Source organism: Protomyctophum parallelum (assembly GCF_964188405.1).
Source record: "Protomyctophum parallelum genome assembly, chromosome: 1".
Classification (NCBI taxonomy): Eukaryota; Metazoa; Chordata; class Actinopteri; order Myctophiformes; family Myctophidae; genus Protomyctophum; species Protomyctophum parallelum.
Genome location: NC_139697.1, coordinates 30765007 through 30775961, shown reverse-complemented (window position 1 = coordinate 30775961; position 10955 = coordinate 30765007). Strand labels below are relative to the sequence as shown.

The 10955-nt window shown below is 42.2% G+C and overlaps 1 protein-coding gene across 3 annotated transcripts; it reads left to right on the top strand.

The window, feature by feature from the left end:
* Positions 1–267: 267 nt before the first annotated feature.
* LOC310873936 (heterogeneous nuclear ribonucleoprotein R-like) lies at positions 268–10552 on the top strand. Of its 3 annotated transcripts, none has more exons than XM_083786545.1 (15): positions 268–428; positions 2011–2171; positions 2438–2556; positions 2648–2755; positions 2990–3103; positions 3886–4062; positions 4415–4550; positions 4902–5107; positions 5709–5858; positions 6175–6296; positions 6387–6934; positions 8559–8614; positions 9735–9805; positions 9991–10187; positions 10377–10552. In XM_083786545.1, the coding sequence occupies exons 2-12, from the start codon at positions 2015–2017 to the stop codon at positions 8585–8587; spliced, it is 1866 nt and encodes a 621-aa protein (XP_083642671.1). In that variant the 5' UTR covers positions 268–428; positions 2011–2014; the 3' UTR covers positions 8588–8614; positions 9735–9805; positions 9991–10187; positions 10377–10552. The 3 variants fall into 3 exon arrangements, with proteins under 3 accessions (XP_083642671.1, XP_083642672.1, XP_083642670.1); XM_083786546.1 differs by having other exon boundaries at positions 9732–9805; XM_083786544.1 differs by lacking the exons at positions 8559–8614; positions 9735–9805; positions 9991–10187; positions 10377–10552 and having other exon boundaries at positions 6387–7860.
* The last annotated feature ends 403 nt before the right edge of the window (positions 10553–10955 follow it).

The following is a 10955-nucleotide window of genomic DNA, read 5'->3' as shown; positions in this document are numbered from 1 at the left end:
ATCGGTTTTTAGTAATAGTACAACATAAACTGTACATTACAGAGACTTTAGTTGTCACTGTACAAAACAGTCGGCATGTTGCACACATGATGTGATTTGTGACATGCCTAAAAATGCTGATATTTGCGCCGCCCTCGTTGAAAACAGAACAGCGCTCGGTTTTCAGCCCCCTCAATGTCGTAACTCTGTCTTAATCTGTGGCTCTGGTTGCCCACTTGTCCCGCCTTCCCCGGAAGTCTCGCGTTGATTGCCGAGAAGTGATGGTATTCGGTTGGAGCGACGACGGGGCTGTCTGGAAATCTTGTCTCGTGGGTTCTAGACCCCATAACGTTCTTATTATTCATATTTTCCGTTTTTCGACAAGTCTTGCACGTTGATTGTCGCATAACACAACACTGAGCACCGTTTCCTGTCCCGAACATAGATAGGTAAGCTCTTGTTAAGCAATTTATTTCAACCTCCTTTATGGCGCCTGCGTATTTGAAATCGGAAAGGTGTTTTTCTGCACGACAAGGCCTTAGTAGCCACACCGACTAGCTAACGGCTAACAACATGGATTTGATGTAAAAGCATCAAGAAACGCAATTTGCACGACTGGGCTCTCTCTGTATGATAATACTGCAGCGTGTGTTTGATCGTGTTTATGTGTCCGTACTCTGATCTACAGTTTTTTAGTCTACAGTCAGCGGTAGACGGTATATAGTAGTATTGATGTCGGTGTAGCCTGCTAGCTGTCTGCATGTTTAAGGGGGCGGGCCGGCATCTCCTTTTTGGTGTTTAATCTCAAGGGGGCCGATGATGACTACAGGCGCCTAGCAGGGGACTTTGTAGGTCATGATCAAGCCATAACATGCTTACATTTAGGTTTAGACTTTATTCCTTAAATTCCCAGTCAGAGGTAATTTCTTCCCCTATTTTGAAATCCACCAGGTGACACGCAAACTTGTGTATTCTTGTCTCAGTTCCATGCGTGTTCATTTCATGATACCATTGACTTCAAGCGGTATTATTACGATTACAATGTAAGTGTCTTAAATGTAATTTACTGAACCTTGCAGTTTTCACACTGCAGGTTTAAAATCATTGTTATTTTCGTGCACTGTCTGTACCGACTTGACCTCGGACATAGACTACTGTACATAGCCTATGCACACTCATAGGAACACAGCTAAATACTTTTGATAAACTGCTGCTGTTTGTCCCAAAACGTTTTACACCAAGTGACTGTATGAGCCTGATTATTTTTTAATACAAAGTTACCTTCATACCTTGCCATGTTATATTGTATTTCCAAGTTGCAATCTGACATAAGACCACTCTGTTTACACAGTGCATTTTCCCTCCAATTGTAGATACGTTCCCTAGGTTTAAAAAATAATATTTTTGGCAATGTAAAATAATCATCTCATGCCAATAAAGCTCATTTGAATCGAAATTGAATTGTTTGACGAGATAGGTTACACTGTTTCCCAAACAGTGTATTAACAGACGCATGTTTCTGTCACGAACCATTTTTTATGGGTCATCCCCCCCTTTTTTTGTTTCTTTCATTACAAAATATAAAATATACATTATATATATCAACTTTTCAGCAATTAATAACAATTCCAACATTTCCCAAATGTATTTCATAAATAAAATTCAAATTTCATGAATTAAAAAAATGAAATAAAAGGTTTGTTACCACTGCACTAATAGATTATCAATTACCACTAACGCATAGATGTAGTAAGTAGATGAGCCAGTTTCCCTTGTGGACATCAATTATTTAATGTTTCAGGGGTGGTTGGCTGCAAGCCAGGTGGGGTCGTGTTTACACTTTGAGACGCACCTGATAGTATGTCTCTAAAGAAGAGAAGTTCTGTGAAAGCTAATCAGCCTGCTTCCAAGAGCAGTGCTGATGACATAAATACATTTTACGTGTGTTTTGAAGAGTATTTTATTGGTAGAATTGGGACAAATACAAGTGACTTTTTCTACTGCTGTTTGTGATTTTCCTTTGCCTACCAGGAGAATGGCAGACGCGGAGGTGAACGGTAGTTCAGCCCCAGTCAAAGAGGAAGAGGAACCTATGGACGTCTCCACCACACATACAGAGAACTTCCAGACCCTCATCGATGCTGGGCTGCCCAACAAAGTGGCAGAAAGCCTGGATAATATTTTCCAGACAGGTGGGCATTCATAGCTATATCATGCTTAGGCGTAAACTCAACTTTTACTCCACTGCCCTATTTTCTCCAACACACACACACACACACAGTACATAACATACATGTTGTTTGATCACATTGTGTTATCTGAAGGTAGGTGACGGATGTGTCTATCCAAATGGCCTTGCGAGTCACACACCTCTGATGTTACCCTGTGTAATTTCACATTGTCCACCTGTGCTTGAGCTGTTTGAGGTATATTCATAAACACAACTTTGTAACCAAAGGCCTGGTGGCGTACGCTGACCTGGATGAGCGGGCGATAGATGCGTTGCGGGAGTTCAACGAGGAAGGTGCTCTGACGGTGCTGCAGCAGTTCAAAGAGAGTGACCTGTCCCATGTGCAGGTGAGGTCACGGACTGAAGAACCTTCATGTTGTGCTCTTTTGAGGCACTCTGTAAAATGTGTGGGCTTTGAATTATTTTCTTCCTCCATAGAACAAAAGTGCTTTCCTTTGTGGTGTTATGAAGACCTACAGACAGAGGGAAAAGCAAGGAAGCAAAGTACAAGAATCCACCAAGGGGCCAGATGAAACAAAAATAAAGGTAAAACACATGGTCGAAACATGTTGGCAGTTTCCTTTTAATTTAATCAAGGCTATTCCTCCTTTTACCTTTGAGTGCCCGGATCGTCTGTTTTTCCATGTCTTGATCCTGTTTGATCCGTGTGAGCACCGTTTAGAAATCTCACTTTTTTATCTCCTGTGAGCACATTTTACTTTTCATATATTTCTTCTAATTTGCGGCTGTAATACAAAAGATGTATATCACCAATTCCAGGCTTTGCTGGATCGGACAGGATACACCCTGGATGTAACCACAGGGCAGAGGAAATACGGAGGGCCGCCACCTGACGAAGTGTTCACTGGAACACAGCCAGGCATTGGAACAGAGGTGAATAAGGACAGTGGTGGAAAAAGTACTCGAATGTTTTACTTAAGTAAAGGTACAAATACTGCAGTGTAGAAATGTACTTGAGTAAAAGTATTTGCATCATAATGTACTTTAAGTATTAAAAGTAAAACTGCTCATTATGCAGAATGTCCCACAAGTTTTCAAATGCATAAGAATCTTTTGAAAATGGCAGATCTACAAGCTCAGAATGTATCGCGATGCGTTATTTTACACCACTGAATGAGGATTATATCTCAAGGATTCACAGTCAACTTTCTAAGTCTATTACTTTGGAAGGTGCGATGCTAACTCATTTTGATTTCTGTGTTGCATGTCTTTCCCCTTATCTACCCTCAGCATCCTGCCTCTATATATCTCAATGACACAAAACAATCTTTAGCTAGGGATTCCAGCGATCGTGCTCCTCAATTATTAAATGTGTGATTGGGGAATTCTGATCATTTCCCATTGTGCAATTGTTCGATGACGCATTATATGCGAGTCAATCATTAGGGCAGGTTCCTTAAACTGAACGCAGAGAGTGAAAAGATGACACAAAGAGCTTCTCTATGTTTACTGCATAAGTGTGGAGAGAGTGAGCTCTTGTTCAGTGTAATGGCAGGCTCACGACGCATTGTAAGCTTGTGTCTTGCATTTTGCAAGACAGTTGTACGATAGTACAAAGTATAAAATAGGGCTTAAGAAAATGCATCATTTCACGAGGCTCTACATGGGGTCAGTGTTCCTGTCCACTCATACTGCATGCTTCACTCCTTTCTCAGGTGTTTGTGGGAAAGATCCCCAGGGACCTTTATGAAGATGAACTAGTGCCGCTTTTTGAGACGGCTGGTCCTATCTGGGACCTGAGGTTAATGATGGACCCGCTGTCAGGCCAGAACAGAGGCTATGCCTTCATTACCTACTGTTCCAAGGATGATGCCCAGGAGGCTGTGAAACTTGTAAGTCCATCATTCCCTCAGCCTACCTGGGGTTCTTAAATAATTACACAATTGGTTCTTTGAGATGGTGACGAAAGTCATAAAAGCACAAATCATGTAATGTTTTTGTAAAGGTTTATATGACCTGCTTTACTACTGGATAACCTACTTTATTACACTTTTTGTTGTTTTTTATTCATCAACATACAGTACATCATATTAAACAGGCAAAATGTTGTAATTTGTTTCAGGATTTGGATCTGTTCTAAAAGAATAACTCGTTAATAATAATCTAGTTTTCCCCAAAACACAGACATTTTGGCCTTTATGGTGCAATATTCCCTTATATTGCCAATTTTCTTTTTATTTTCAGTGTGATAACTATGAAATCCGGTCTGGGAAGTACTTAGGAGTCTGCATATCAGTTGCAAACAACCGCCTGTTTGTTGGATCAATTCCAAAGAACAAGACAAGAGAAAGCATATTGGAAGACTTTGGCAAAGTTACAGGTCGGTCTCAGCTGAAGTCTGTCCCTTTTATTTTATACTTAACTGGTGGGACTGTTAGGCGTTTGAAAATTGATTGTGTCCTGTAGTTCTTCCTTGTGCATTTGTTTTCCAAAAAACATAAAAACAAAAAATAAATTATGTTGGGTTCCCATTCCACTAACCCCAGAAAGTCGTTTGTCATCCCCTCCTCTTTGCTCCGGCTATCCTCTCTTTACAATACCCTGTGTAAACATGAAAATGCCAAACAAACGGGCTGAACTACAGTACTAAAACAATCCTCAGAGTTTTCCTCTCAATTGTGATCTGAGATGTGGAATCTACCTGCTGACCTGTCTCTTCTCCATCCTTCAGAGGGTCTACAGGAGGTCATCCTGTACCACCAGCCAGATGACAAGAAGAAGAACCGTGGCTTCTGTTTTTTGGAGTATGAAGACCACAAGTCTGCCGCTCAGGCCCGCCGTCGCCTCATGAGCGGCAAGGTGAAGGTCTGGGGGAACCCTGTCACCGTGGAGTGGGCTGACCCCGTCGCTGAGCCAGACGCAGAGGTCATGGCCAAGGTCAGTGAGACAAGCGGGGGGGGGTGGGGGGGGGGTGTTCTATCTTTCACACTGTCCCTTCTTGTCTTTGTATCTCTGCACTCTCTGTTGCCATTAGGGCTAAGTAATATTAAATTCTCCATTTGAGGTAGGTGTATTTTGACTGTTTCACCAGCATCCAGAGATATTTAAATCGTATGTATTTACAATACATCTTTAAACAGTCGAGACAAATTAACATAAATCTAGTTTGTCATTGCTTTCCCATGTGATTTTAAGATTACAGTAACATACTACATACTAACCTTTTTCAAAATGCATAAATAATACCAGCCACTGTTTTTGTGGAACTACGGTATGCACATCGTAGGAGGTGTTATAAAACGGGTTATTTTGAACTACATTTTAGTGCACTGTAAGTGATCAATATGCATATTTAATATTTATACAATAATGAGACATGTTGGATATAATTTGTTCTACGACTATGCAAATAGTCAATTTTCATCTCCTCTTTCGCCCTTCGTCGGTGTCCTCTCACATTGTTTTTCCAACCTCTAATGTTATTTTCCACACTATAACATTGTTCTCCCTGTCCACCTGTCTTTTGTTGTTTGTGCAGGTTAAGGTCCTATTTGTAAGGAAGTTGGCCACACCAGTTACAGAGGAGCTTCTAGAGAAAACCTTCTCTCAGTTTGGAAAGCTGGAGCGAGTGAAGAAGCTTAAAGACTATGCCTTTGTCCATTTTGAGGAGAGAGATTCTGCTGTAAAGGTGGGCTGTTTGAGTTTAGCAAAAGAAGTGTTTTGTGCATCTAAACTAAATGCATATAGGGCAAAGTGCTTAATGTGGTGCTTCATACAAATTCCAGTAGAAGGTGCTGTTGGGTAGATTAGAAAAAATATCAGACACTAGAACCAAACCTCCAGGGGTCAGGAACAAAACATGCACTCGTTGGGAACGTACAAAACTTGAAGCATTCCTGGTTTGAATAGTTCTATAATTAATTAGTATTCGTAATTTTCATTAGTTTTACTGTTTTGTATTGGTACCAAGTTACCAACTTTGTTTGCGTGTCTTTCTTTGTTAGGCGATGGATGAAATGAATGGGAAAGAGCTTGGAGGTGAGGAGATCGAGATCGTCCTGGCTAAACCCCCAGACAAGAAGAGGAAGGAACGCCAGGCACAACGACAGACCACCAGGAATACAGGGTGAGGCGCGTGTGCACACACACTTACCTGATCCAACAGGAACACGGAAGAGGATAACAATAGGTAATGACCTCCCCTTCCATTCTGCAGGTATGATGATTATTACTACTACCCGCCCCCACGCATGCCCCCACCAGGCCGGGGCAGAGGGCGTGGCGGGCGAGGAGGCTACGCCTACCCACCCGATTACTACGGTTATGAAGACTACTACGACGACTACTATGGGGGGTACGACTACCACGACTACCGCAGCGGTTACGACGATCCCTACTATGGCGGGTACGAGGACATGTACAGCATGAGGGGCCGTGGGGGCAGGCCTGCCCGCGGTGGCCCGCCTCCGCCCAGGGCCCGCGGGGCACCCCCTCCACGGGGCCGGGGTGGCTACGCCCAGAGGGGGCCGCCGCTCGGCGGGCCGCGGGGCGGCAGAGGAGGAGGCCGCGGCTCCCCCTTCCAGCCTCAGAGGGGCCGTGGCCCGCGCGGGGCCAGGGGCAACCGCGGGGGCAACGTCGGCGGGAAGAGGAAGGCTGACGTGTTCAACCAGCCCGACTCGAAGCGCAGGCAGACCAACAACCAGCAGAACTGGGGGTCCCAGCCCATCGCCCAGCAACCACTGCAGCAGGGGGCCGACTATTCTGGTAACTATGGTTACAGTAATGACACCCTGGAGTTTTCACAGGATTCTTATGGGCAACAGTGGAAGTAGATGCACCAAAGGGTATTTGGCAAAGTAATCGACAACACAACAAAAAGAGAAAAAGAACAATGAAAAGAGAAAAAAAAGAGAAAAAATAAGGAGATTGGCTCCAATTTTTTGATTGACTTTTTATTCTTCACCTGTCATGAAAAAAAACACACAATCCTTCCTCCCTCACCCACCCTCCCAACAAAAATGGACAGACCCCAGAAATTGGCTCAAGTTGATTGGCTGGAGTGCGTTTTGGCTGAAGAAGTACGAGTAACCGTTCTGATGAATCATTTGTTACTCTGTACGGTTACTTTGGGACGTATGTCTTAAAAACATGCAAAATACTTCACTCCTATTTTTTTGCTCCTGGTTGTTTTAAAGCCAACAGTGAACATTTAAACAGAAAGCGGACGTTCATTTTGACAAAGTCTGAGAGGACATTAAATCATGAAATTGCCTTGCCGGAAGTTTGTGTCCATGCCCCCATTCCCTTCCCTACTTGTATTCCTTCTATTTGTGGTTCTCATAGTAGCATAGGGACTTGCTTGTAAATAAATGCATATGGTTAGTGCTTCTCATTCATTTTTGTTTTTTTGCAGTGGTGGAGAAAAGAATCCACAGGAAGGAGGGGGGGGAAACCCAAGTTTTGTAACGTTCAAGGTGTATGTCTAGCATTTCTAGCGGTAGATGACGTTGTGTTTTTTAAAAATTGATATTATCAATAACTTCCTATGTTTTCTTTGAACTTGCCCGGTAGAATTTGGTTTGGCTTACCTTAAGAGCCATAGCAGTTTGTTCTCTGATGTTTGTATTTATAACTTTTACGTTTGTTCCGTTTCAATAAAATTCAGTTGAGCATCCTTCAATTGTCAGATACCTCAAAATCACTGGTGTCATTCAATATTTTACTTTTAATTTCCACCTTAATTCTCACATTTGGATGGAGAGTTTCTTTTGCCCCCGCCCCAACAAGGAAAAATCTCCCAAGGAAATTATGAAACTACACAATGGGATAAGAGAACTCCAACTGTGTTTTGGGGATTTGATTAAAAAAAATCGATTGGAGGATTTTAACCCTTTATTTTCCAGTGCATGCCATATACAGTAGTCTGCAGTCATTCCTTGCAACCATTATTCATGTATCGTACCAAACGGTACACCATTTTTCAGCAGCAATTAAAGAATTCTGTCTTAAAACAATATTGTGGGGAGCTATATTCAATTCTAGACCATCTGTTAAGAGCAACTATGAAAGCTGAATGGATTTGTCACTAAATCATCGCCACTCAAATGGCAGAAGAACTTGTGATGTTATTTTTAATCATAGAACCTCAATTGACTGCTCAACAGCTGTTTCATCTTTCGTCAAGACACACAGGATTTGTCCAACCAAAGGGTTAAAATTATTTTAAACTCAAGTGCTTATGCCATAGCAACAGCTCATCTAATGCTGTTTCTCTTCTGTTTTTGTTTGTTTTTTCCATAGCAAAGCTTTCAGCAACGTGCATTTTATTTTAGTGCTGTGATCCGAGTGTATTTTGTTGATGTCTGTCCTTTTATTCCAACCTACCTAGGTGGAGCCTCATTGAGAGCAGCAGAGTGAGGAAGTCACCTGAAACTGTACTCACGGGTGAGCTAGTCTTGCAGAGTACTGTCTTCCTCACCTACAGTTCTAATCAATGGACAAACTCTTATGGCCTTATTCGTACTCCAGTTTTAGGTGATAAGGTGATCACAGAAATGGTGGTTAGTAAAAGCCGAGAGATGTGTTTGGTGAGTGGTGAGTTGCTTTAAGCTTACCACCGTGGCGTGACGTCATGTTGTAGTTTTCGGTGGTCACCTTATCAATATATATACACACACACACACACTACATTTCAGTATTCTTAATTGTATATAGTGGGCAATATTTAGGTTGATCATCCAACAATTTGTTAAACTACAAAGAATCACTGGTTGCTTCAGAGCAACCTTGGCATTTTCAACTGGAAATTTTTATTTTTGTTTGGTATAGCACTTTGTCAATTAAATATACATTGGACTTAAAGGCTTTCAATTGGCTTTATTTTGTTGCAGTTGACCAGCTTGTGTAGTACTTAGGGGCCGGCCAAGTGTCATTATTTCGTTGGATTAAACCAAAAGACAGACAGTCAAGGATTTGGTAAGAGCGGTAGACATTCTAAAACCCTGCGAACACCTGTTCCTTATGTTGGCCCACTGCTATAATCACTCCAGCTGTCTCCATGTTGCATTCCTTTGGACAAGGGAGGACAGTTACCCTCTTTCACCACTAGATGTCATAACTTTACTCTGGCCAAGCCACATCACAACTCCATTGTTCTGTTTTGTAAGACACACTTTTAATTGGAATATTCCATGGCTGTAGACTGTTTGAGTCCATGATGTATAGTAACATTATGTTTAAAAGTACACAGTTTGCAGTGGAATTACTCTATTAGATGTTGCCAAAACCACCTCATATTGGAACAATGAAGACCCTTAAAAGTGTTACCACTCAAGGCCACAAGATGGCAGTAGAAAGCGCTTTCTTTTATTTCCAGAGGTGGGCCACTGACTGCAAGGCCTCACAGCATAACCGCATCACTGCATAAAGCTGTTTCTGTTCTGTTCAGTTCAACTGATCAGATCATGATTGTTGTCTCTAAAGAATGCTTTCTCATTTAAAGAGTGAACGAGTCATTGAACAACTTCTCAACCAAAATTGTTTATATGTTGCCTCTTGTCAGCAGGCAGTAGGGGAGCTGCCCTCCACCCACATGAATGAGCTAAGAATGCTGTCCAAAGCAGACAGGACATGTTGGTGAGATTTCCATCATTTTTTTAAACGAATGCTTAGAAAATATATTATGTAGCTGCCATCTCTAACATGCCTATCACAGATCTGTAGTATGACACCATGGGATGTTTGCTTGGGCATCAGCTGCTTACTTATTAGCAGGATTCAGAGAAACAAAATGCTTAAACATGTCTGTATCTCTTTCCCAGTTCTCGGCATGTTCTGTCAAATGCTTGCCTGGGCAATCAGGAGGAGTATAAAGTATATTAAACCTCCAATAGAGGAAACCGCCACAGGACTACAACACAGATGTCCTGGGCCTGGCTGTTCCACACCGTAGCCATACGTGTCTGTATACTTGTCCATGTTTACTGCATGGCAGGGATGCAGACTAGAAGAAAAAAGGGTAAGAAAGATCAGTGATGGTGTTTATAAATATGCTAGCTAACACTGTCATGCTACTAGTGAGGCTGCAGTAGATTGATAAAATAAGTAGGCACAGGAAGAGCGATCTATTTATGCTACTACTGTTAATATAATATTGGTGACTGATGCTCATACAGTAGTAACCATGGTTTCTCTCATGCTGGTCCAGCTGAAGCAGATCCTGGATCAGTCAGCGTGGCTCATAGACTGGAGACAATGAAGAACTCTTCATCTTGCAGAACCCCAACCAGCTGAGCCTGCAAGGTTTATACAGGCTCTGAATGGTCTGTTGGCATCCTGGAGAAAGGAATTGTTTCTTGTATTACAGAATAAATTATATTTTTTGAAGAAAACCAAACTTTTTTTCTTTCTTTATTTTCTCACAAATGTTTTTATGTTTTCTCATTTTGCTTGTGAATCATTTGGAATTTGGACAGCTAAAAAAAAAAACATTCGGGGCTGACTCACTGTCCCACCCCTGTGAACATGCAGTGTGGTCCCATGTTGGATTGCACCTGTCACTCACTGTCCCACCCCTGTGATTGGGGAGGGACTTAGTGAAGGGCTAATTGCAAAAAGCTAACCTTTATTCATAATACCTGAAATTGTGAAAGCATCCAATGGAATGAGTGACCGTATAGTGTCCATGAGAAAGGCACCAACTGATGCCCAGGCCAGGACGTTGTGAAACTTGTGAGCCAACCAGGTGCCAATAGTGTCGTAAATCTGGCCCAGGCCGTAGCGTAAC

Excerpts from the sequence above, each read along its gene's own strand:
- LOC310873936 (XM_083786544.1), top strand. The coding sequence starts at position 2,015 with ATGGCAGACGCGGAGGTGAACGGTAGTTCAGCCCCAGTCAAAGAGGAA. Across the intron at positions 2,756-2,989 it reads CAGATGAAACAAAAATAAAG|GCTTTGCTGGATCGGACAGG; the intron begins GTAAAACACATG and ends CACCAATTCCAG. Across the intron at positions 4,063-4,414 it reads CCCAGGAGGCTGTGAAACTT|TGTGATAACTATGAAATCCG; the intron begins GTAAGTCCATCA and ends TTTTATTTTCAG.